This window comes from Neofelis nebulosa, chromosome 11 (assembly GCF_028018385.1).
Source record: "Neofelis nebulosa isolate mNeoNeb1 chromosome 11, mNeoNeb1.pri, whole genome shotgun sequence".
Classification (NCBI taxonomy): domain Eukaryota; kingdom Metazoa; phylum Chordata; class Mammalia; order Carnivora; family Felidae; genus Neofelis; species Neofelis nebulosa.
In genome coordinates, this window is record NC_080792.1 from 28,289,224 (window position 1) to 28,316,595 (window position 27,372).

The 27,372-nt window shown below is 43.1% G+C and overlaps 1 protein-coding gene and 1 pseudogene across 1 annotated transcript in view; one reads left to right on the forward strand and one right to left on the reverse strand.

Moving 5' to 3' along the window:
* The window catches only part of PSTPIP2 (proline-serine-threonine phosphatase interacting protein 2), a 77,865-nt gene that overhangs the window by 31,753 nt on the left and 18,740 nt on the right, over positions 1 to 27,372 (forward strand). The window contains exons 2-5 of the mRNA XM_058692216.1: positions 11,387 to 11,487; positions 15,187 to 15,264; positions 20,789 to 20,823; positions 24,434 to 24,540. Of these exons, the coding sequence (XP_058548199.1) occupies positions 11,387 to 11,487; positions 15,187 to 15,264; positions 20,789 to 20,823; positions 24,434 to 24,540 (321 nt within the window). The remainder of the gene's footprint in view (positions 1 to 11,386; positions 11,488 to 15,186; positions 15,265 to 20,788; positions 20,824 to 24,433; positions 24,541 to 27,372) is intronic.
* On the reverse strand, positions 17,307 to 17,479 carry LOC131490685 (U2 spliceosomal RNA; annotated as a pseudogene).

The window sequence follows — 27,372 nt, forward strand, 5'->3', positions numbered from 1 at the left end:
AGGACATTTTCTTTCATGTCCAATCAATTTTGGAACATCAGGAATACTTTTTTCCCCTGATGGTTTGGTGGAATTCTATTTTCCGTGAAACATCCAGTTCGGTTGCTGTTTTCTCCTCCTTGATTACTTTCTGCTGCTTCTGTGGGAGCTGGCCTGCTGAAACTTTCTATCTCAAATCGGGTCAGTTTTGTTAAACTGTATTTTCAGAATAAGCTAATTTCGTTTTTTTTTTAAAACGTCTTCTAAGTTGCAGTCTAGGAAAAAAATCTCTTACCTCAATATTTAAAAAAATATATTCTATATTTTCTTCTTACATGTTTATGATTTCCATGCTTAGACCTTTAATTAATCAGGTATTTATTTTAGAGTATGATGTTACAAAGGGTTCTATATTTAGTCTTTGGCAAAATGGACAGTCATTGTCACAGTAACATTCATTGAATAAGCCATCCTTTGCTTTCTGGTTTCATGCTTCTTTTATCATATATGAAATCCTCCGTGTATGTAAAACCATCTCTGGACTGTTGTTTGTATTTTATTTACCTGATTGTCAATTCACAATGTCAGTACTATGCTTTTAAAATTTTTTGTTACTTTATACTCTTTTTCATATGGGTAAGTTCCTCACTCATTACTTTTCAACATTTTGTGAGCTTTTTTCATTCACCTACCCTTTTTGGTGGGCTTTGGAATGAAGTTAAATTTAAAAAGAAACCCCAGTAACATTTTGATTTTTATTGGAATTATTTTAACTTTATAGATTTACCTGGGGAGAACCGAATTTTTCTAGTATTAGATTTTTCCATCTTGGAGTAGGATATATTTCTAGATGTATTGTGATTTTGTCTGTATTTTTTGGTAATGTCCTATACCTGGTAATGTCTATACCAGATTTTGTCTGTATTTTTTGGTAATGTTTTCCTTCAAAAAAGCTTATTTCTAGGTATTTTATTTTATTTATTTAATTTTATTTTTTATTTTAAAAAAAATTTACATCCAAATTAGTTAGCATATAGTGCGACAATGATTTCAGGAGTAGATTCCTTAGTGCCCTTTACCCATTTAGCCCATCTCCCCTCCCAAAACCCCTCCAGTAACCCTCAGTTTGTTCTCCATATTTATGAGTCTCTTCTGTTTTGTCCTCCTCCCTGCTTTTATACTATTTTTGTTTCCCTTCCCTTACGTTCATCTGTTTTGTCTCTTAAAGTCCTCATATGAGTGAAGTCATATGATTTTTGTCTTTCTCTGACTAATTTCACTTAGCATAATACCCTCCAGTTCTATCCACATAGTTGCAAATGGCAAGATTTCCTTCTTTTTGATGGCTGAGTAATACTCCATTGCACACATATACCACATCTTCTTTATCCATTCATCCATCGATGGACATTTGGGCTCTTTCCATACTTTGGCTATTGTTGATAGTGCTGCTATAAACATGGGGGTGCATGTGTCCCTTCGAAACAGCACACCTGTCTCCCTTGGATAAATGCCTAGTGGTGCAATTGCTGGGTCGGAGGGTAGTTCTATTTTTAGTTTTTTGAGGCATCTCCATACTGTTTTCCAGAGTGGCTGCCCCAGCTTGCATTCCCAATCCTAGGTATTTTATATGTTTTGTTGGTATTGAGAATAGGATTTTGTGTTTTAAGTTATGTTCTTTTTAAAAAAAAATTTTTAACATCTATTTATTTTTGAGAGAGACACGAGTGTGAGCATTACATTCTTAAGTGGTTATTGTTGGTGTGTACGAAAGCTTAATGCTTTAAAAAAATATATTTAACTCAACTCCTAGCTTTTCATTTGATAAAATGTCTGGTTTTCCAAGTAGGTACTTGTATCCTCTAGAAATCATGACAATTTCTGATATGTTTTTGCCTGTCTGGAGTGAGAAAGTGGGAAGGGTGCCCTGGAGGCGAAGGGCATTTACAGGACTTGACAACTGTGTGTAACCTTTTTTTCCTTTCAGTTTGTACTGTGGAAGCTTTGGTGGTGCCAAGGGACGGTAGCTTGTTGCTCTTCTGCTCTTCCTGCCCTTGCTGGGAGCCTGCTGCAGGGTGGAGTCCTCACCAGCTGTGGCTTTGGCACAGAAGTCCCAATTGGCCGCTCTGCCTCCACTCAGCGGGGTGGGGCACTGGCTGGGCTCCCTCGGCCTACAAACACTGCCCATGGTTTACGTGGTTGCTTCAGTTTCAGCCCCTGCTGACTTGAGCTTCAGGGTTTCTAGGGCTTTGCCCAGAAAGTCTGTGGAATTCCTTGTTTGGCGTGGGCTAGAATACTGGCTTCTGTCCTCTGTGCATCTAGCCCCATTGGCTTTTTGTATAATGGAAATTCCTACAAATCTCCAGCTTCCTCCTTGGGCCCTTCCTTATTTTCTATTATTGTTATGGATCATTTGGTACTTTAGTGGGGCCCGGGAACACAGGAGAGAGAACAAAAGACTTCAATTTGGCATCTTTAAAGGATGGAGGTGGGGAGGAAGACTTCAGATTATAAAAGCAATATAAATATTTTATAGTAAATTTAGAAAATACAGATGTGTGGTAAGAAGAGAATTGCTTTCAGCATTTTGGTGCACATCCTTCCAACCATGGTTTTGTTTTGTTTTGTTTTGTTTTGTTTTGTTTTGTTTTGTTTTGTTTTCCTGATGCAGGGGTTTGGTGTCACACAGTTACTTCCAAGTGTATTTTCAGCTGAGTGGAGTTGCCTTTTTAACTCACCTGCTGACTTGACAGGAGGGACATTTAGACATGTGAAAATGTCCAGTGTGGATCCAGCCCAGGCAGAGCTGGGGATGTCTGATTGAAGGCTGGAGGAGGTGAGGGAGGCACCCTGTGGGCTTGCAGAGCACAGCTGGAGTTGGAACTGGGGTGCGTTTCATTCTTGCTTTCACAGTCCCCTGCTATGGCTTACGAGAAGGCTTAAGGACAAAACCACGATATGGTTTTGACTTTATTTTTTTTTAATGTTTAATTATTTATTTTGAGAGAGACAGAGAGAGAGAGAGAGAGAGAGAGAGAGAGAGAGTGAGAGAGCAGGGGAGGTGCTGAAAGAAGGAGAAAGAGAGAATCCCAAGCAGGCTCTAAGCTTTCAGCCCAGAGGCTCAAACTCATGAACCGTGAGATCATGACCTGAGCCCAAACCAAGAGTCAGACGTTCAACCGACTGAGCCACCCAGGCGCCCCAATTTTGACTTTTGATTTAGGAACACATGGCCGAAACAGCAGTTTCCATGTCCCTTTCTGAGGTCTTTCTGACACCTTTCCGGCTGCTTCCTGTGATGATGACATATTTAAAAAAAAATTTTTTTTAATGTTTCATTTATTTTTGAGATAGCACAAGAGGGAGAGGGTCAGAGAGAGAAGGACAGAGGATCCAAAGCGGGCTCTGCGCTGATGGCAGCGAGCCCGATGTGGGACTTGAGCTCACAAACGTGAGATCATGACCTGACCTGAAGTCAGACACTCAACTGAGCCACTCAGGTGTCCCGACATACTTATTTTTGAATAGCTAACAGGCTACATTTCTTTCACTGTTGTCTGTTTTTAGTAAAAAAGTTCACACGGTCCAAATACATTTGATTTTTTTGCTTATGTGGCCTGGTCTTGAGAAATTTGAATGTGTCTCTCATAATTCCTTTAGTTTATGAAGCACTTGACAAACTCAAAGCACAATATCTCATTTGATCCTTACAAGAATCCCCGTTTGATAGTCTGGTAAGTTAACATGAAGAGAGTCTGAGCTCTTAGCCCAAGGTCACATAGCTGGTGCGGGGTAGAATTTGGACTCAAATCCATGTACAGTGTTAAAGCCTGGGTGTGTCCCTTGTAGAATTGCTGGGGTTAGGGGGGGCGCCTGGCTGGCTCAGCAGGTGGAGCATGCCAATCTCAGTCTCGGGGTTGTGAGTTCGAGCCCCACACTGGATGTAGAGATTACTTTAAAATCTTTAGGGGCATCTGGATGGCTCATTCAGTTAAATGTCCAACTTCAGTTCGGGTCATGACCACACATTTTTTTTTTAATGTTTATTTTTGAGAGAGAGAGAGAAAGAGTGCAATCAGGGGAGGGGCAGAGAAAGGGAGACACAGTAGGAGCCTAAAGTAGGCTCCAGGCTTTGAGCTTTCAGCACAGAGCCAGACAGGGGGCTAGAACCCATGAACCATGAGATCATGATCTGAGCCAGAGTTGGAGGCTTAATTGACTGAGCCACCCAGGTGCCCCATGATCTCATGGTTTTTGAGTTCTAGCCCCTGCTTTGGATCCTCTGCCTCCCTCTCTCTCTCTGTCCCTCCCCAGCTCATGTGGGCATGCTCTCTCTCTCTCTCTCTCTCTCTCAAAAATAAATAAACATTGAAAAAAAAGTCTTTAGAATTGCTGGAAGCAGACTGACAGAAAGTTAGCTATGGTCCTTGTCCTCCAGGAAGAGAAGCTGTGTGGTTGAGTGGTTTATGAATACAGACTTTGTTCCTCAGTTGCTTGTCCTATAAATGAAGATAATAATGATCCCTGTGTTGCAGGATTATTATAAGAATTAAACAGGATATTCCACTCACAATAGTTGGTATGCTATTTGGAATACAGTGAGCATTCAATGGATGTTAGACCTAATTATTAATATTAATTAACAATAACTAATCCATATTTGCTGATAACGTGAGTTTGAACCATTTGGTTTTACCTCTCTGGGTAAAAGAGATAGGAAAGCAAGCAGGAAAGAAAGTTCCGGGTGGAGAGCATAGGGAGGTAAAAGGAATGCCTTGGTCTTTACCCCCAGTCTACTGTTGCTGTATAACTTTTCATGAATAACAGAGATTTGAATAATATTGTTGGTTGAGGGTTAAGATCTTTCACTGTGATTAGAGGTAGTGATAAGGAGACCCTCACTTCCTATTTTCTCCAGCTGTAAAACATGGAAATAGCTCCCATTTTGCTGTGTTTGTGGAAAACGCTGTGGACCTGTAATGCAGAGTGTGGCACAGCATATGCTCAGGCAGCGAACAAATGCAGCCTTTGTATGTAACACCAAGTTAGCAGACCCCAGCCCCGGGTCCCCAGAGGGCATCAATGTTAATTTGCATTTTTTACTCAAAATCAGAGTTGTGGGTTTTTTTTTAAGTTTATGTATTGATTTTGAGAGAGAGAGAGAGAGAGAGAGAGAGAGAGAGAGAGAGAGAGAGAAAGAGAGAGAATGGGAAAGCAGGGGACGGGTAGAGGGAGAGGGAGAGAGAGAGAATTCCAAGCAGGTTCCGTACTGTCCATGTAGAGCCCAATGTGGGGCTCAAACCCACGAACCATGAGATCATGACCTGAGCCAAAACCAAGAGTTGGATGCTTAACTGACTGAGCCACTCAGGTGCCCCCCAAATCTGAGGTTTCAAAATGAAGTGCAAACCATGGAGTCTTTCTCTGCCCTCTTCTCCATGCCCCTTCTTACAGTCACTCTCCTGCCACCCCAAGCTCTCACGTTCTCCAGTTTTGCCTGCATGCATCCTGCTTTCCTCTGTGCTCAGCTCCTCTGCGTGGGAACCTTGATTGTTCTTTTGTCTTTTATCATTTCTGGGGCAGCAGCAGTTCTCAAACGGCATTAAGTCACTTGGAAGGAGCGTAAAAAGTGGAGATTCCCCTGCCCCAAGCTCAGAACCCAGCAGGTCTGGGTGGAACCTGGGAGTCTGCGAGGGTGATTCTGGCACAGGTGGTCCTTGGAGCCCACAGCTAGGGAAACCGTGTAGCAGACACCATGATAGGGTGGGCGTGAGATGTAGCACAGACCCAGATGTGGGGACGCTCTGGTGGCAGCGCCTGTAACTGCGATGGCAGCTTTGGAAGCTGCAGGATGCTTTGCTTCCCCTCTGCCCTTATACCTTCTGCCCAGAGGCCACGTGGTGGAAAAGGATCATGGAAACAAGTTCTGAGAGGCCCCTGCAGCATGGGGCTCAGTGCTGGGCAGGAAGGAGAGTGTATATGCCTGGACTGAGTGACTGAAATCAGACCTGAGTGTTAGATCTGGGGTGGGGAGCTGGCGGGCAGTGGAGTTACCCTCCACCAGGCAGTGCACAGAGACTTCCTCCTTCTCTGAACCCACACCCTGACCTGGTCTGGACTGCCAGCCTGTGTGCTCACAAGACTTTTACTACTATTCTTTGATTCACATGTCTGCTGATGTGGCACACATGTTGCTTACTGCTGGATCTGGCAAATTTTTTGTCTTAAAAAAATTGAAGTTTCTTTGTGGTCAAAGAACTAACACATTGACTGAAACTTGAATGTTTTTTAACTCTTTATAATTCGAGCATTATGAAACCTTACGTTCTGGGTCCTTGGGTGGTTTACTGGGTGCTTAGATCTGTTCTCCCTTCGTTGTCATCTCCCTGTCTCACACAGGACTCCAAGGCCAGATCCACTTCCAAGGCTTAGTTAGCTTCCTCTGTTCCTCCTACTGTGTTTCCTGCCTGTGTTCCCTCTGAATTCTGTTTCTTTCTTTTTTTTTTTTTTGCTTTTTAATTTTATTGAAGTGTAATTTATGTAAGTTAAATCTGCAGATCAAGGAGTTTCAAAAACTACACACACCTGTACAACCCACACCTCTATAGAAAGATCTTGATAAGAATGTGGGTCACATGGGTGTATGCATTTCCATCATTCCAGGAAGTTCTCCGAGGGGCCCTTCCTACTCCACCCTCAGTTTCTCCCCTGGCTCAGGTAATCACTGTTATTTCTTTTCCTGTAGAGGTAAGTCCTAAAACTGCCTGGCTGCCCTAGAATGTCATGTAAATGAGATCACACATTAAATGCTTTTTTTGTGTCTGGCATCTTTCACTTGCATGAGGTTTTGTTGTTGTTGTTGTTGTTTTTGAATGTTTATTGAGAGAGAGAGAGAGAGAGTGAGAGAGAGACAATCCCGAGCAGGCCTGACTCAGGGCGTGATCTCACAAACTGTGAGACCATAACCTGAGCCGAAACCAAGAGTCAGATGCTTAACTGATTGGGCCACTCAGGTGCCCTCACTGGCATAATGTTTTTGAGATTCATCCATGTGGTTTCCTGTGTCAGTAGTTCTGTCATTTTATTGCTGAGTAGTATCCCACTGTATGAATATATCGCAAATTGTTTGCCATTCATCAGTTGTTAGGCATTTGGGTTGTTTCCAGTTTGGGGCTATTGTGAACAACACTCCTATGAACATTCTTGTGCAAGTCTTTTTGTGGACATATGTTTTCATTTCACTCGGGCAAATGTTTAGGGTGCAGCTCTGGGCCATAGAGTATGTGTATATTTTTCTTTTTGAGAAATTGCCATTTTTCAAAATGTACCATTTTTACACTCCCATCAGAATGCATGAGAGTTCTGGTGGTTCAACATTCCTGCCTACATTCAATGCTGACTTTTTAATTTTAGCTTTTCTAGTGAGCATGAAGTAGATATGACCGTGACTTTAACTTGAATTTCCCTGTGATGGTAAGCAACTTTACATAAACTTTTTGGCCAAATGGAATATCTTTTATGAAGTGTCTTTTTATGAAGTATTTATGAAGTTTAAGTATTATGCCTGGTTTTTATTGGGTTGCTTATGTTTTTATTATGAATTTGTTGGCGTTGTTTATATATTCTGGACATAGTCCTGTGGCAGACATATATGTTCAAATACTCTACCCCTGACTCTGACAGACATATGTAAGGTGAATAGTTTCTCCCAGACTGTGGCCTGCCATTTAATTTTCTTCATAATATCTTTTTTTTAATGTTTATTTATTTATTTATTTATTTATTTATTTAAATTTTTTTTTAAATGTTTATTCATTTTGAGACAGAGAGAGACAGAGCATGAATGGGGGAAGGTCAGAGAGAGGGAGACACAGAATCTGAAACAGGCTCCAGGCTCTGAGCTGTCAGCACAGAGCCCGACGCGGGGCTCGAACTCACGGACTGTGAGATCATGACCTGAGCTGAAGTCAGCCGCTTAACCAACTGAGCCACCCAGGCGCCCCAATGTTTATTTATTTTTGAGAGACAGAGTGAGAGCAGGGGAGGGACAGAGGGAGAGGGAGACACAGAATCTGAAGCAGGCTCCAGGCTCTGAGTTCTCTGCACAGAGCCCGGCGTGGGGCTTGCACTCACAAACTGTGAGATCGTGACCTGAGCTGAAGTCAGACCCTTAACTAACCGAGCCACCCAGGCTCCTCTCTTCTCTTTTCTGATGACTCAAGCCTATTCTTTCTTATGTACCTCTTTCATTATATATTTTCTCTTTATAGTCTTGTGTATCGTCTTAGTCTCTAATTTTCCTCGTGCATACACATTTGTTTTATGTATTTGTCTTTTATTGACTCTCTAAATGAACAATAGGCCCCTTGACTGCAAGAACTGCAGCTAAAGAGGACTTGGTAACCTTGTTAGTATCTTGTCCGTAGTTGGCATATAATTAACAGATATTTCTCAAGCTCCACTAACATGGAAGCTACTGTGGGTGATAAAAGTTGGGTGTAATCCAGATACTCTTTAAGAAGTTAACTAATTTTTAAAAATATGTTAACTAATGATATAAAATAAGGCATAATAAGAGCCAAATAGAGGAATGGGCATTAAACACTGCAGGTGTTTAGAAGAGGAAGTGAAGTCGTTAGCGGGAATTATTTGAGGAAGACTCCAGAGAGGAAATGGGATTTGAACTGGCCCCAAACCAGAGGAGGAGATGCCATTCCCGCTGTGGGAAAAGCATGTACAAAGGTCCTGAGGTATAAATGTAAACTGTCCATGTAGAAGACAGGGAAGAGACCAGTGTGGGGAAAGCTGAGGAAGGGAAGTCAGGGATATTGTGTAGAGAACTCCAATTAACAAGCTGAGGATATTGAGGTTATGGGGTTATCACTTCTGATGGCAGACCTGAGATGCCATCTTGGTACTCATGCAGTCTTCTATCCTACTTGACCCTCCTATTCTTACTTATGCTAGTCAGAGCTTACCAGCCATGCTTTCCGAGCAGCATATGAAGAGTTCCCAGGCCAGATCTTCCACTACTTTGAACTTGGTCATGGGCACTGTTTGTTTTCTCTTGGGGATTTCACTTCTTGGTTGCCTCTGTAGCTCAGTCACTGCTCTGAAGCAGGAATTCTGGTTTCTTAAGCTGACAACCCCGAGGCCTAGTGATTTGGTCTAGCTCCACCCTTCTTGCTCAGCTCAAAGAGTATGTATCTGCACCCTTCATTAAGAAAAAAGAAACCACTTTTTTCAAAAGAATAGCATAAAACAGAGAACCCAAGTGTTTTTCTCTGAGAAGGGCAAAGTACTTCTGCCTATAAGCCAGCATTGGTTGTGGTCCTTTGTGCCCATTCACCCATTCACTCAGGAGTCTTTGCCTTCATCACTTCCTTCTGATGCATCTGGCTGGAACACAAGAGGCATTTTCATCCTCCTTACTGTAGATCTTTGGTGTGCATAACCCGAAGCTAGATTTTTTGGTGTGTGTGTGTGTGTGTGTGTGTGCAGAAGCTCCCCAAGACTTGGAAGAAGCTGCAGGAACTTGCTGTAGAGTTGGGACAGCAGGATTCCTCACGTGGTGGATACCAAGCAGCAAATTCAGAAGCTGGGCGCTCTGCAAGCCCAGAGGAGGGGGCCTTGGGGTCCTTCAGAGAAGGCTTCCAGAAAACCTGGCAGTTGCGGGACTGGATCTAGATTTATCTAGGAGGGGATAATGTAAACATTGCGTTAGAGTTGCCGCTGAGTGCTGTATTGCTGGTGACAGGAAGAAGCCTCCCTGGCCGAGACAGAAGAGTGTGTATGGAGGGGGTGGGTAGAGGAACGAAGCTTTGGTGGAGGCTGTTTCTTTAGGCTTCCCAGGGCTTAAATTTATGCTGAAACAACAGCCAGAACTCCTAGAACTAAATGCATTTCTAACTTAGATTTATTTATATGCCCACATGTAAAATTGACTCTGCTCATTAAAAATGCAGTGTGAGTTATGGCTGGTTAGGTTTATGAAGGCCATGTTGAAATCAGCCTCAAGCCTCGTCCTGCTAGATCTCCCTGGGACCCTGTCTGCTAGTCCAGGCCATGCCAGTGGCAGCAAATGGAAGAGGGAGATTCTGCTTCTCCAGTGCTCAGAGCTGGGTAGAGAGGTATCTTCAGGGGTCCCCCACTCACCACTAATGGTAGAATAGTACCTCCCTCAGCCCACTGGGGGCTGGGAAGGGGTGGTCCGCCTGGCTGGGCTGGGGGTGGGTGAGTTCAGAGCTCCTCAGGGCACACTTGGGACAGCCTAACCAATCTCCCTAAGGGACTAGAGTCTGAATCAGGCAACCTAATGTATGCCTTTGGAAGTAGAAGCCAGGGAACCAGCCAGATTAGGGGACCTCATAGGGGGTATTTTTTAGCCCCTGACTTGTTGGTTTGAAGCGTTGTGGGACTTTGATTTTAAAGTTTTTTTTTTTTTTAAATCTTTATGTATTTTTGAAAATGACAGGGAGGGGGAGGGGCAGAGAGAGAGGGGGGGACAGAGAATCCAAAGCTGACCCCATGCTGACAGCAGACAGCCTGACTTGGGGCTCGAACTCACAAACCGTGAGATCACGACCTAAGCCGAAGTTAGATGCTCAACCGACTGAGCCACCCAGGTGCCCCATGGGGGACTTTGATTTTAAAAATGTACTGCCTCTGGGGCTACTCCTTTGGGGACTTAAGTAGCTTCCTCCAACCTCAGAACACATAATAAAATAAAATGGGCATAAATTGCTAATTTAAAATGAGAAAACATCCCTCCTCCCCACCACCCCTCCCTGATTGGGGCCAGCCGGTGACCATGTGATGGATCATGCTGACTCCCCTTCATGTTTCCGAGTGGGAGGCCGGGTCCCCCTCTCTACTCCAGGGACCTGGCTCCTGGCTCAGAGCTGCTTGCCCTTTGCAGGGATACCCTTGACCCTTGACCCTCGACCCTCAGACCAGGCTTATTGGCTGTGGGAAGAGGTGTCAGTGTCAAGCTCTGTGACAAGTTTGAGAACGAAGGGAAAATTGTGTAGCCCTGGTTAAAGCAGCCCTGCGGTTGCAGTGGGTTTCCACCCCACAGGAGCTCTTGCCCTGTCCTGATGTGACTTGGCCTTGGGGGTTGGTGCAGAGAGGGACAGAGCCCAGCCAGCTCCCTCATCCATGTGCTCTCCATTTCCTGTCATGTCCTTCCTGTTTTGTGGCCCTTCAGTTTCATAACTTTGAAAATTCTCCCACAGCCACATACACTCTTACTTCTTCTATTTTGTTTGCTTTGGTCATATATGTCTTGGGGGTGAAGTTCTTCAGAAACTTCCCACTGCCGGCTTCCCCTGTGGTCTGCCCTGTCTACTCGCCGGGCTCGGGGCTGCTATCGTCACTCCCTGCCCTGACAAATGTCCTGTCTCATCAGAGCTCAGACATCCTCAGCACCGCCGGCTACGACAGCATCATCCAGCACCTGAACAACGGCCGCAAGAACTGCAAAGAATTTGAAGACTTTTTAAAAGAAAGGTACATGCTGTTCTTCCTTGAAGATGGAGGGGAAGACAAAACACCCCCACACAAAGGAACAATTTCCTACTTTCTGTGTGTTTCTAAGCGTTCCCAAGACCTCTGCTGTAGGCTATGGAATGATACCCAGGAAGTAAAGGATATCTCTGTCCCAAAGCTCTCAGAAACCAGCTTTGACAGATGACATTCATGAATGAAACAGCAAACAAAATGTAATAAAATGCTAAGTGAGGTGATACGCGCAGCACCGAAGACCTCACGGGAGAGGGAGATTGTGAAAGACTAGTAAATAAAGAGGGGCAGCTTCATAGCCGATGGGACCGATGGGACCGATGGGACCTGTGAGCGGCCCTGGCGGGGAGGGGCGGGGTGGATTTGATAGGCGGAGGTGTCTGTGGAAGAGCAGCAAGCTTGCAGGTGGAGGAGAGGAGCACGACTTAAGGAGCCTGATTCAGAGACCATGGGTGGGGAGGGGCAGAGCAGTGAGAAAGATGGGGGCGGACGGGTCCCAGCACTCCAGAGGGCAGGGAGCTTGGTGGGGAAGGAGGGGACTGGCATGGTGTAGAGGATTTTTCCTTTCCTTTCCTTTTTACATTTTATTTTATTTTATTTTATTTTATTTATTTTATTTTTTTATTAAAAAAAATTTTTTTTAATGTTTATTTATTTTTGGGACAGAGAGAGACAGAGCATGAATGGGGGAGGGGCAGAGAGAGAGGGAGACACAGAATCGGAAGCAGGCTCCAGGCTCCGAGCCATCAGCCCAGAGCCCGACGCGGGGCTCGAACCCACGGACCGCGAGATCGTGACCTGAGCCGAAGTCGGACACTTACCAACTGAGCCACCCAGGCGCCCCTATTTTATTTTATTTTTAAAGTTTATTTATTTATTTTGAGAGGTTGGGGTAAGGCCAGAGAGATTGGGAGAGAGAGTATCCCAAGCAGGCTCCCTACTGTCAGCACAGAACCCAATGCGGGGGTCAAACTCACAAACCATGAGACTGTGACCTGAGCTGAAACCAAGAGTCAGACGCTTAACCGAGCCACCAGGCGCCCCTCCTTTTCTTTTTGTAATAGATAAGGGTTTTTTTATTATTATTTTTTTAATTCCATACTTAATGGGGTAAGTTAGTTTTGTGGAAAATCGTAGTCCTCCAGAATACTCAATTGCCCAGTGATTCTGGATGAAGGGGTACTCTAGGGGGATTTTTGGCCAAAGAGCTGGGTCATTACCAGGGCCCAAACTAATGAACAGATTCTCTTTGTAACACAGTGAGTGAGAGGTTTATAGCTTGGAGATACAGACATTAAAGTCTTTTTCCATCAAGTCTTTGTATTTTCTTCTCAAGAGAACATTGGGTAACATCACACCTACGTGGTCGTGCGCCCTGATGAGGAGGCCTCTGTCCCTGAACTGTCTGAAAGGCCCCCGGGAACCGGAGAACTGCCACACTGTGGTTCTCAGGAGCCGTAGGCGAAGTGAGGTCGGTCCACTGTCAGCCTCCAGGGAGCTAGCTGGTCATGCACCTCTTCCTTCCAGACACCAGCCTCCCTCCTCTACCCAAGCTGGTTGACAGAGGTGACACTAGGTTACCACTTTTCTTTCTCTTGATGGCTACTGGAGGTGGGCTTCCTCTGTTCTTCAACAGAGCTCTGGAGGGAGCACGCAAACAGGAATTTCATGACTGCAGGGTGTGCACATTGTAGAGCCTCCCTTGCTTTTTGTGCCCCTCCTCCAGTTAGTGCTTTTATTGATTTTCTCCTGGGAGTGAACTAGCCTTGCCCTGCATCCATGAGAAGGCATTGCCAAACATCCATGACCGAAGCTTCCGCTGCCGAGGCGGGACCATCCAAGAGTCCCCTGACACGATGTGGATGGTGTCGTAGCTCCGTGGTGCCCACATTTTTTTTTAAATGTGACCCTCAGCAAGAAATACATTTTACACTGCCATCCGGTACACACGTGCATAAAACAAGAGTTTAACAAACGTCACTACCCTATTATTTTACTCAATTCTATGTATTTAAACACGGCTGGTCATGACCCATTGAATAGATTTGTTATGCGCAAGTGAGTTATGACCCACAGTTTGAAAAACACAAGTCCAAACAGATCCCAGAAACTAAGTTCTCACTTTTTAAATGTCTCATAAAAATATATGGAAAAGAGGAGGAAATATATGGAAATTAAAAATTAATAAATATTTTTATTGTATTTTTTAAAAAGTTCTTTCTTTCTTTCTTTCTTTATTCATTTATTTATTTATAGACAGAGACAGCACGAGTGGGAGAGGGGCAGAGAGAGGAAGAGAGAGTGGGTAAGGGGCAGGGAGGGAGAGAATCCCAAGCAGGCTCTGCACTGTCAGCACAGAGTCTGACCCGGGGATTGAACTCACAAACCGTGAGATCATGACCTGAGCCGAAACCGAGAGTCAGATGTTTAACCGACTAAGCCACCCAGGCGCCCCTGTGCTGTATTTCTAGTATATGGTCATTTTTCTGCAGGAGTTTCAGAGCAAAAGAAACCAGTCCCATGCTCTCTGGTTTTGGGAAAGAATCGGCTTCAGGTCAGAGTGTCAGATATGTATGCCCTGGGTACGGGGGTTTGAGGCTCTTGGTCATGTGGCCTGCCTGGGCCCTGGGCTTCCTTTCTGGTGGTGAGCTTGCCATGAGGAGGCTGCTGTCAGTGAGGGAGTGTGCATTCCTTCCCTGTGTCCTGTTCAGAGATAATTCATGTGAAGAAGTGCAACCCTCTTCAGGGTTTAGTTGCCTGGCCTTTCCTCTTGCTCTGGTAGGTGTGGGGTGCCTGTGGTTCAGAGAGGTTATGTAACTTGCCTAAGGTCACACAGTCAATAAAGGATAGATCTGCTTTCAAACCTAGGAAAATCGGGCCCTGGAACTCTCTTCATCATACTTGGTACAGTGCCTGAGACATCTTAAGTGGTGGGGAAAGGGGATATTTGGCATTTTAGATCATGCTACACCAAGTAACAATCAGTTGTTTTTGTGAGACCTGCCAACTGCAGAGTTTATATTCTGAAATTTCCCTCTCTTTGCTACAGTTTAGCTGTGTATATGAATTGGCTCAGTCGATTAAACGTCCAACTTCTGCTCAGGTCATGATCTCACGGTTTGTGAGTTCGAGACCTGCATCGGGCTCACTGCTGTCAGCGCGGAGCCTGCTTCAGATCCTCTGTCCCCCCCTTCAGATCCTCCCTCAAAAAACCCAAAGAACAAAAAACATAAAACACTGAATTGACTATGAATGAGGAACTGTTTAGGATGGTAAAAAGGATACTCTTCGAGAACATGGGAAGAGGGGTGGGCCTCAGGAGTGCAGCATTTAGTGGAATTATCTCTTACTCCACTTAAAAAATATATATGAATAAAAATAAATTTTTGGTAAATAAATCCTTGGGTCACAGTTTTGAATAGTCTGTAACGTGCTGGCCTGTGCCAGTCAGGGGGCCATGTTTGGTTTTGCCAAGATGTGATGTCCACCTGGCAACTGAGACATGAAGGCCACCAATCTTCTCACAATTCCCCCTGTCCTGTAGGAGAGTTTTGCATTTTAGAGAATGGTGTTATATCTGAGCTTCTCCCTTCAGAAGTGCAGTTTTGCCCTCAAGGGGAGTGCCATGTGTTTTAACTAAGAGTCAGCCCGAGAAAGACTCAGAGCTCTCTCTTCTGTTCCCTTTAGGGCATCAATTGAAGAGAAATATGGCAAAGACCTGCTAAACCTCTCCAGGAAGAAGCCGTGTGGACAGTTGGAGATCAAGTAGGTACCATGCTTTTTTCCTGTTTCCAGGTTGACTAACACTGCCAGGAGCCCCATCACTTCAGCAGACAGAGCTGGCCAGTGGGGTGAAGTGTGTCGGGTGAAAATAGTTTTTAGGTTTTTTTTTTCTTATTTTGAGTCGTGAAAAATCTAAAAAAATAGAAAGGAGGCTAAAATGAACTGCAAAGCCACAATCCATTAGTAAAATGTTCTAGATTTTCTTTGAAGTCTTTTTCTATGTATACTTTTTCATAGGTAGGATTATACTATATATGATTCTGTACTAGACGTTTAATAGAGGGCCTTCCACGCACGCACACACACACACACACACACCCCACAGTTTGTGATAACTCTGAGAGACTGTCTGCATGATTTTATAGTTCTCACAACTGATGTGAAGTTTCTATACGTATTCTTCTGTTACTCACTGATTACAGGAATGGCCAGGACATGGTGCCTGCTTTAGGAACACGCTCCCTCTCATCTACAGGGTTGGCTTCATGGGCCGTCATACAGGAGCCTACGCTTTGAAGGGCTTCATAACGGGTTTGATGTTCTTTGCTGTCCCCATTTTGAAATTCTTAATAATTTTTATTTATTTATTTATTTTTTAATGTTTGTTTATTTTTGAGAGAAAGAGAGCGTGAGCAGGGGAGGGGCAGAGAGAGAAGGAGACACAGAATCTGAAGCATGTTCCAGGCTCTGAGCTGTTAGCACAAAGCCCAATGCAGGGCTTGAACTCATGGACGGTGAGATCATGACCTGAGCCAAAGTCAGTTGCTTAACCAACTGAGCCACCCAGGTGCCCCATAAATTCTTAATAATTTATAAACAACGGGTCCCACATTTTCATTTTGCAGTGGACCTCACAAATTCTATAGCCCATCCTACTCATATGGAAATTTCTACATTCCTTCTTCAAAATAGGCATGTTGAGGGAGGCTTGGGAGAAATAGTTTCAAGTAGACTTTGCAGGCCTCTGCAGACCTAATCACATCACATACTGTGCTATAGAGAGCTACATAGATGCCCTGAGGTCTGTGTCCTATCAGAGACCCTAATGGGGGAAGATAAGACATAGACCTTCCTCTTCTCTTCTCTTGCTTCTAACACACACACACACACACACACACACACACACACACACACACCACCCCACCCCAGAAATGTGCTGGATTATAGAAAAGAAACATTGAAAACTACTTAAAATATTAATAGTTACATAAGCCTAAAAAATTTGTTACCCCCTGATATCAGGCATTGGTATAAGGAGAATTTGTTGATTAGACTATATTTTACTTTTGATGTTTTAAATGAAAAATTAAAAAATACACTAAAAGGTAAAAAGACAAACATAAAGACTGGCTGTATACCCAAATCACCTAGATTTAATAATTATTCATGTTTGCCATACTTTCTTAATATAGGTTTTTTGTGAAAATGTTTAAATTGGAACATTTTAAATTTAAACCTAGAATTAGATATTCCTCCACATGTTCTTGGTTCCTTTTACTGATTTATTGTATTTAGAGATGAAACCCTGATTTCTAGCATTGGTCATTGTCACAGAGATGTCACCGTTTCTAGGCACTTTCCCAGTACAGATATTATATGTTATGTTATGTTATGTTATGTTATGTTATGTTATGTTATGTTATGTTATTTATATTTTATTATTTTTAAGTTGTTTTTAATAATTTTTTTACATTTTATTCTATTTTTGAGAGACAGAGAGAGACAGAGCACAAGCAGGGGAGGGGCAGAGAGAGACAAAGACAAAATTTGAAGCAGGCTCCAGGCTCTGAGCTGTCAGCACAGAGCCTGACGTGGGCCTCGAACCCACAAACCATGAGATCATGATCTGAGCTGAAGTCGGCGGCTTAACTGACTGAGCCACTCAGGCATCCTATTTATTTATTTTTAAATGTTTATTTTTGAGAAAGAGAGAAAGCAGGCACGTGCGTGCATGAGTGGGGGAGGGGCAGAGAGACAGTGGGACAGAGGATCCCAAGCAGGCTCTGTGCTGAAAGCAGAGAGCCAAATGCAGAGCTCGAACTCATGAACTGTGAAATCATGACCTGAGCCCAAGTCGGACGCTTAACCGACTCAGCCACCCAGGTACCCATCAGGGGACAGATTTTAAAAGCATGAATAGTTCATATTGGTATTTCCAATTCTACACTTGATCTTAGCCAAAAGGCCGAGAAGCGATGATATTTCCAATTCTAAAATAACTTTACAGGGTTTTACTTAATTTCCTTAATTTTATATTCATTTCACCTTGCACTGAAAATCTTGATTCCTGACAATATTAGCACAATTACTTGCTTTATATGACCATTTATATTAAAATATTTCAAAATAATATCAATGTTACTACTCATAATAATACTTCTGAATGAAGTTTAACATTTCCTTGAAGTTCCTTTTGATCTTAGAATGTATTTCACTGAGAATACTGTGTTCTGGGGTGCCTGGGTGGCTCAGTTGGTTAAGCATCTGACTCTTGATATCGGCTCAGGTCATGATCTCATGTGTGAAATGTAACCAATTTTGTTTCAATTTTTAAAATTTTAAGGATTGTTTTCTTTTCCCTATTTGGTTTAGTTTTATTTTTTGAACGTGTAAAACATTTACGTGTTGACAGATCAAAACTGCATAGATTGGGGCGCCTGGGTGGCGCAGTCGGTTAAGCGTCCGACTTCAGCCAGGTCACAATCTCGCAGTCCATGAGTTCGAGCCCCGCGTCAGGCTCTGGGCCGATGGCTCGGAGCCTGGAGCCTGTTTCCGATTCTGTGTCTCCCTCTCTCTCTGCCCCTCCCCCGTTCATGCTCTGTCTCTCTCTGTCCCAAAAATAAATAAAAAACGTTGGAAAAAAAAATTAAAAAAAAAAAAACTGCATAGATTTAGGTATGTTTCTTTGTCATTCAAGCAGGGTTTAGATAATTTCAAGGAAGATTAGTGGGTCACTTGACCAAAAAACTTATTTGCAGAGAAAGCGTAAGCTGTTTGGGAAGATACCCAAAAACTTGAGGTGATGTCATGAGAAAGAGGCATATTCTCGCACATTAACACTTCTTAGGAAAGGTATTTAGCAGAATGAGTCTGATCCAAAATGGTATTTATTATATTCTTACACATTTGACTTATAACTTAGTAAATTCATAGAGAACACTATTCTCTCTGTTCTGTGATAAAGGCCAGTCAGTGTTCCTTCTAAGAGTATACCTCAGACAGGAAGATGCAACAAAAAATGAGGCCTGGGGACAGAGTGTCCAAAGTTGAAGGCCATTTAGGTGACTTCTGTTTCTGTCACCTCCAGAATGATCTTTAGGAAGGGGCCCTCGATAAGAGTGCAAGACTCTGCTTCTCTGTGGACTAGTTAGGATTTTTCATCTTGTGGACCACATTGAGAGACTCAGGTGCCTAATGGGCTTGCTAGGATTTAAGGCCAAAGTGTTTATCGAAAGGGTGGTAGAGGGGCACCTGGGTGGCTCAGTTGGTTCAGCGTCTGACTTCGGCTCAGGTCATGATCTCGTGGTTTGTGGGTTCGAGCCCCACATCGGGCTCTGCGCTGACAGCTCAGAACCTGCAGCCTGCTTCAGATTCTGTGTCTCCCTCTCTCTCTGCCCCTCCCCCGCTAATGCTCTGTCTCTCTCAAAAATAAATAATAAACATTAAAAAGAATTTTAAAGGGTGGTAGAATATTTTCTTTTCCCACAGTGAAGGAGAACACTAGGGAGAAGAGGAGACGGATGTTGCTAGGCCACCACCCCCAAAGTTCAGATTCTCTCCGGTTGTCATGTCCTGAACAAGGGAAACAGCAATTAAGTGATGATGTGAGACAACAAAGCTAATGACAAACTAAAGAGAGATTGAGGCTGCCCTTCTTGTGGCCCTGCAGCCAGTTGCTTAGGGTGGGGGAAAAACTTTAGACCCTGAACAGATTATTTATGTGTAAGGCTGGGTTTCAGCTTCACGACTCCCAATTGAGAAAGCCTTCTGGTGATGTCTGATGCCATATCTCTGCATTTCCCAGTAATTCCAGTAGTGTGCCTGCACTTCAGTGACGTTCATTTGTCCTTCGGGACCACTGGCACATTTGTTAGACACGGACACTTTCTAGTGTCTATCCACACCATATCACGATAATTGTATCATAAGATGGGTAAAGAGAATGGAGAATGTGCAGTTATGTTTTCCTGCTTGATGTCTTTGTAATAATTGGAAGTGTTTGTGTGAGAAAAGGCATGGGGAAATAAGAATTCTTTCTTTGCGATAAACAGAGCAGGGGAAAGGAAATAGCTGAAAGAAACAGCCAGCTGGAAAAGACAAGGGGTTTTTCTTTGCAAAGTAGCAAAGCTTGCCACCTACATATACACATATAAGAAGTGATCCGTGATGTTATGCTGTTGTGGTGCGGGGACCATGAATTCACAAAGTTCCATTCCTACTTAGGAGGCTGGAGTGAGCCCAGTGAGATCTGCTTCCAGTGAAAGCAGCATGAGCAAGAACATCCCCAGGGCCATGTCACCTCACAAGGATGTTTACTTTAGGAAGTGTAGGATTACAGACAACTAAAACCATGGGCCAGGGCGTCTCCAAGGGAGGAGGAGCCATGGGCTGTAAGAGGATGGGGGAGATTGAGAGAAGGTATGAAAAATGAGTCATGGGCTTTCCCCACTGAAACTGTGAGGTAGTAAATGTGTGTAGTTTTAAACTGCTAAATTTGGGGTAGTTTGTTTTTTAGCAGTAGAACATTGAAACGATGTGTTTCATGTCTGTCCCTTCCTTTAGAGTCCAAGGTCTGGGACCAGTCTGTCTTGTACCATGGAATCATTAACATCTGACACAACACCTGGCTCATGGTTTATGTTCAATGAACACATGATTGACAAATGAGTGAAAATGAGGGCGATCAGGAGCCAGGGTTTGAACCCTTCCTTGTATCCTTATTTCTAATTATCACACTTTAAAGAAGTGGACTGGTATTCTTATGAGAAAGGGATCATAATTCCTATATAATCATTGGGAGAAATGAAACATAAGGAATTTGGGCATCTTGCTCTACCCAGGTGGACAGTGAAGAATTTATAATGCTTTACCTGGGATTGAGAGAGCAAGAAAGAGGAAAACTGAACTGAAGAAATCTTGATCCTTCGCTGTCTTCCCAAGTTTACATGCAAAGATGAGCCTGCAGGCCATGACACGTGGGCGGAGAGAAGCATGCAGTGGGTTTATAATAAGATCGTACAGGGGCACGTGAGTGGCTCAGGTGGTCAAGTGTCTGACTCTTGTTTTCAGCTCAGGTTATGATCCCACAGTTTTGTGGGTTCGAGCCCTGCTTTGGGCTCCTTGCTGGCAGCGTGGAGCCTGTTTGGGATTCTCTGTCTCCCTCTCTCTCTGCACCTCCCCACTCACACTGTCTCTGTCTCTCTCAAAATAAATAAATAAACTTAAAAGAAAAAAAGATTGTACAACAATTTCCAGAAGTGAAGTTATATATGTGCTTGTTTTTCAGCACCCTGAAGCAGGCCCTTGAAGTCTTCAAGAAGCGTAAGTGATTCTTTAAACTATATTTGCTGCCCTTGGCCGGTTCTGGGGGTTTTACTCTGAACAGCCATCTCGTATTGGGTAAAAAAAAAAAAGTTAGAGCAGCTCCCAAGGTGAGAAGTAGCTCTGCAGAGCTGAAATGAGCTGGAGAGCCCACCTTCCATGTGGAAGTCATGACGTGCATTTGACTTACTTCGAGCAGGGGTTCTCACACTTGAAATCCAGGGCAAGGCCCTCGCAATTTGGTCTTCAAGGGGTCCTGTCCGGGTCTTTTTGAAAAAAATTTTTTTATTAGTTTATTTTATTTTTTGACGGGGAGAGGGAAGAGAGAGAGAGAGAGAGAGAGAGAGAGAGAGAGAGAGAGAAGGGAAGGGGCAGAGAGAGAGGGAGAGAGAGAATCCCAAGCAGGTTCCACGCTGTCAGCACAGAGCCCAATGTGGGGCTCGAACTCGTGAACTGTGAGGTCGTGACCTGAGCCGAAATCAAGAATCGGACACTTAACTGATTGAGCCACTCAGGCGCCCCTTTTTAAAGTAGTTCGTACACCCACCATGGAGTTCAGACTCACGGCTCTGAGATCAAGGGTTGTATGCTCTACCGACTGAGCCAGCCAGGCGCCCTCCTGTTCAGTTCTAAGAGTCCCCAGTCCTGTTACTCAGAAACGGCCTTTAAGGCTTTCTGTTCTTCACAATACTTGCTGCTTTTGAGCTAAGGATTTTAACATGGCATCGTATGTATGTGCTTAAGTGTTTCTGTAGCTAGTTGACTGGTTCTAGAAGTTTGTAAATGTTAGCTAAACAGATATTCATCTTAACTTTTCCATGGAAGGTGTTCTCTTCCCTCTTTAACTCACCAATGAATACATTTCTCAAGGTAGAAATGTTTATGTTTCATGTTTTTTATATGCCCTGCAAGGCTAACCATGGGGCCCAAGGGAGCTTCAGTCTAGGCTGGGTCTCCTAAGCCTATGTACTTGCTGTTACTTGACTTACTTTCTACCCTCCTCGAATAGTTTTATTTCCTTCTTATTAAAAAATATATTTATCTTAAACATTCAAATGAGGCAACTATCAAGAAGATAGTAAATACCTAGACTTTCAGTTCCTAGTGATAAGCAGTTATTGGTGAATGTGACTCCAGATATTTTTATGCAATTAAACACATGTAAATGTATCAATTCATACAAAAAAATAGGATGATACCATGGCAGTGGTTCAGAATCTGTGGGGTGAGTGAGGGCAGATCATTTGTTTTTAAGTCATTTTTAAAATGAAAATATCAATGGTTTCATCATGCTAACAGTTTGGGATATATCTCTCCAGACCTTTTCCTACACATTTACAGTTCTCTTTCTCTCTCTTAAATTGCACACAGACACACACACGTGAGTTTTTGTATAAATGAGATCATACTATACCTATATCCTACAATTTGTTTTTCCCAACAATATTATCTAAGCATCTTTCTATTTCTTTTTTTTAACTTGTTTTATTTTTTTTTTTAGTTTACATCCAAATTAGTTAGCATATAGTGCACCAATGATTTCAGGAGTAGATTCCTTAGTGCCCCTTACCCATTTAGCCCATCCCCTCTCCCGCCACCCCTCCAGTAACCCTCAGTTTGTTCTCCATATTTATGAGTCTCTTCTGTTTTGTCCTCCTCCCTGTTTTTATATTATTTCTGTTTCCTTTCCCTTATGTTCATCTGTTTTGTCTCTTAAAGCCCTCATATGAGTGAAGTCATATGATTTTTGTCTTTCTCTGACTAATTTCACTTAGCATAATACCCTCCAGTTCTATCCACGTAGTTGCAAATGGCAAGATTTCCTTCTTTTCAACTGCCAAGTAGTACTCCATTATATATATATGTATATATATATATATATATATATATATATATACACACACACATATGTATATATATACATATGTGTATGTGTGTATATATATATATGTATACATATACATACATATATATGTATATATATGTATATATGTGTGTATATACACACACACACACACACACACATACATACCACATTTTCTTTATCCATTCATCCACCGATGGACATTTGGGCTCTTTCCATACTTTGGCTATTGTTGATTGTGCTGCTATAAACATGGGGTGCATGTGTCCCTTTGAAACAGCACACCTGTATCCCATGGATAAATGCCTAGTGGTGCAATTGCTGGGTCGTAGGGTAGTTCTATTTTTGTTTTTTTGAGGAACCTCCATATTGTTTTCCAGAGTGGCTGCACCAGCTTGCATTCCCAAGCATCTTTCCATTTCAGTTCATATAGATCTGCCTCATTCTTTCACATTTGAAAGTTTTGGTCTTATAAAATGCCAGACCTCCTCCAGAAAGGTTGTACTGACTTCTCCCCCACCAAAAGTGCTATTTTTTACCGATGCTTGCCAATACGAAGAATTTTCACATTTAAAAATTTTTCCCTAACTGAAAAGTAAAAAATTATACATCTCTGGGGGTTGAGGTTTTGCATTTTTTCCAATAGCTTTACGGTTGAATACATTTTCAAATGTTTATTAGCCATTTAGCCAATCTTTTAAACAAATTTTTTTTTTTAATTTATTTTTGGGACAGAGAGAGACAGAGCATGAACAAGGGAGGGACAGAGAGAGAGGGAGACACAGAATCGGAAACAGGCTCCAGGCTCCGAGCCATCGGCCCAGAGCCTGACGCGGGGCTCGAACTCATGGACCGCGAGATCGTGACCTGGCTGAAGTCGGACGCTTAACCGACTGTGCCACCCAGGCGCCCCTAGCCAATCTTTTAAAAAATGCCATGTTCTTTAACCAATTTTTTTATACTGGAATGTATATATTTTTCTTTTGACTTGTGAAAACTCTTTTAATATAGCGGTTTATTCTTTTACATAAATTGCTAATATTTTTCTAATTTGTCATGTCTCTTGGAACCTTTCAAAGTTATTTTGACACACACAAGTTTAAATTTTTTTTCTTAGGTCAGATCTGTCCGTCTTTCTAGCCTTAAAGTCATGCTTCAATTTGTTTTCTTAGAACAAGTAAAGTAAGAATTTTTTTTTTTTTTTTTTTTTGCTGCTACAAAGGTAAACTATACTCATTGCAAAGATCTTAGAAAATAAGAAGAAAAAATCACCAATAACCTTTCTGTCTAGAAATAATTATTGATAGCCATAATTTTTGTGTGTGACCTTTCTTACAGATGCTCAGGTTCAGAAAATGTTAGAGATGGAAAGACCGTTAGAGTCATCTAATGAGAAATAAATGCGGAATTTGAAATTGTAGTGGGTTCAGTGACATCTTTCAGCATGTAAGCTCCATGAGCTAGGGCCTCGGCTGTTCTTCTCCCCAGTTCTGGGGACACACTAGGTTAGTAACAGTTAGTGGTTGGAGGTTAAGCTAAAGATTTGCTAGCCTTGGTCTTGGTGGTCAGGGCAAGGCAGGGCACATGGAGGGGGTTGATAAATGTTGGTGACCAAGTGAGGTAGGTTAATTTTACCACTTGTTCCAGTATTTTATTTTGTAGATAAGTTTTGTGTGGTTTTGTATATTTCAATTCAGACATACGTAGATCTTGTTTATTATGTTTTTTTTTAAATTTTTTTTGCAGAGGTAGACAGTGTGGCACAATGTCACATTCAGCTTGCCCAGACTCTAAGAGAAGAGGCCAGGAAGATGGAAGAATTCAGGGAAAAGCAAAAGCTACAACGGAAAAAGGTTGGATTTGCATATATGTTAAGACGTTGCTTTTCCCGTGGCGGAAAACTCCAGGCTTGGTTTTTCATCAAACTCCTTGGCTCACACCCGCCTTCATGCAGCCGTGCTCCTCTTTTAACCTATGAGATTATTTATTGGGAAACCATGTGGAGACCCAACTAGATGGTTCTGTCTCTGTACCCATTTGCACCCAGGCCAGTTCTCTTTGAATTCTCGCAGGATTTATGGGTCTGGTCTGTCTTCTTCTTTTCATATCTGCTGCCACTATTCAGACTATGACTGGCAAGGGGAAACCCTGTCTTTGGTAGAGTCTAGGGCATTTAACCTGATGAACTCCCAGACCACACTCCTCCTCCTTGAGAAGGCAGTAAGGGAAGGGTAAGATGTAGAGAAGACTCACATTCTCCCAGAGACCATGTCGTCTAACCACCCTATTTTACAAATTGGGAAACTGAGGCCCTGGGAAATCCAAGTCCTTTTTGTCTTCAAAGCAGATGTGCATAGGCTGTTTTTCATTGATGGAATTTACTCTGTCCAATTACATGGAAGGAGATGGGAGTAACAAGAGTTAATAAAACTGGTGAATGTTTGAAAAGTTACAAGGATCAAGAAAAGAAGTTCAGATATACAGTAGTAAAGTGTTCCTTAGAAGAGACCAGCGACTATTCTGACTCCCTTCTATCTTGTTCCTAAATGACTTATACATTCAGGTTGGCCTGACAGCCAACTAGAGCTCTTCTAGAATTTCTTCTTTTTTACATCTGGTCTATAAGGTTGGAACGTCAGCTTCACATGGGGGAACAGCTCTTCTTTATTTGGCACCCAAAGATTTCCACCCCGGTCTCCCCAGACATCTTTGCATGAACTTTTTGGAAATCTGTTCTCATCCTGGTCCTTGACCATCTGAAGGTCATTGTCTATAGTGTGTGTATCCAAAAAAGGTCCAGCTGTTAAGGCTGAGTCTACCCATATGCCATTTTCAGAAACTTTGCCTATGGTTCTAAGCCAGAGTCTAATTCCAGCCTTTGGTGACCAGCTGGCATTTGGAGTGGATGGCGGACTTAAGAGCCCGACTGCCTTACATCTATGGTCATCTCATGAGCTGCTCTTAAAGCTATGCCTCTTCTTAGGAATAAAAGGTAGAAACTAACATTTAAGGAATACCAGATCAGTGGTTTCACACACATTCACACTTCGTATATCAGGTTTGAGAGGTGCATCTGGCCTCAAATATTTTTCAGAGCAGAAATAATATGTACATATACCCACCCATTAGACAGTCAAATTGTTTTGACCTGACATTGCCAGCCTTGCCCACCTACCTAGAGAAATAACAATTTTTCAGGGGCAAAATTAACAGAGTCTATACACATATGATTTCCAGTAAGAGGAGCAGAAAGGCATTTCCTCATGTTTCCAAGTGCCTTTGGTAGCCTTAGTCGTTTCAGGGAGAGTTTTGTTAATTTTGCAAGGCTTCTGAAACTTCCCCTCCTAACAAGTTACAAAGATCAAATTCTCATAACTGGAAGAATGTGTTCTGAATTCTGTTAAGTAATAAAGGAGCCTGTGCTCAGCTCATTGCTGTCATCCAAGTTCTCTATATTCTGTGTGCTCTCTACAGGAGGAAAATGCCTTCTGAGCTTTCTTGAAGAAGTCTGAAATTGATTAATAAATTTCTAGTTACTCGTGTCACAGTGAACTCTGGGTTGTACCACTTCTGTTTTTAGATGCCCCCCCCCTTTTTTTTTTAAATCAAACTTTGGGAGAAAATGTGTCAATGCTAACTTCTCATTTTCACTGTATGTTTTGGGCTTCCACTTTCTGGAAATTGAGCCATTTCCACTTATCAAGGAAAACCATTGGTTCCTTTTAGCAAACTGGGGAAGGGGGGCGGCAGGTAGAATAGCTCAGAAGTTAGTGGTGTACTACTCACTTGGCTAGATTTCTGAGGGTGGTGAACAATACAGACATGGTCATCCTTCCCTCATGGAGTGTAGAGCATGGCCAGAGAATGATGTGACGTAGTCATCATGATAAAGCGTGATGAGCATTAAATATTAGGGGAGATGAAGGTGCCACCTCACCTGCAGTGGGGACTCCCAACCTTATCAGTGAGGCGGGGGAGGCGTCTTGGGGGCAGACCCTGAGGCTACAAGCACCAGAGTGAGTGACAGTACAGGTGAGGATGATGAGGGACAGGCTGTCATCCCTGAGGGTTGGCCAGGTTGGGGGGGCTCTTAGGAGCCACTTTCAGGAGTCTTGGCGTTTTAGGGTCCTGCGGTTGCTTCTCTGGCCCAGAATGTGCTAGGCTGACAGGGACAGCACACGGTCAGTCGCTCTCCTCTGGTGCCTACATTCTGTTCTGCCCTCTCCGCTGACATTGGGATGAGCATGGCAGAATGGTGCTCTGCCTGTAGAGAGAAATCTCCAAAGAAAGGAACGTCCTTGGTTACACGGAGTGCGCTTACGGCTTTAATGGCGTGAATGCAGACAGACAGACCACCAAAGCAGCTATTTCAGTCATGTACCGCAGGGCCATTTGAATCATTTACATATCTCTTCTTCCTTTGCCCCTCCCTTCTGCTTCTCCCCACCCTAGAGCAGAGGTGATAGTTCTTGTGCTACTTTGTGTTATCAATAATAAGACAATTAGATTTCCATTGGGTTTGGCCTTTGAAGACCTGCCAAGAATAGGCCATTCTATAAGTGAATACAGACATGAGGAGACTTAAATCAAAGTGGGGTAACAGACAGATCTGGACTTGGTGTCACTGAATGGCTTTGAGCAATTATCACCTCTTGGGCCCCCAGGGCTCACAACTGTCAGGTTAG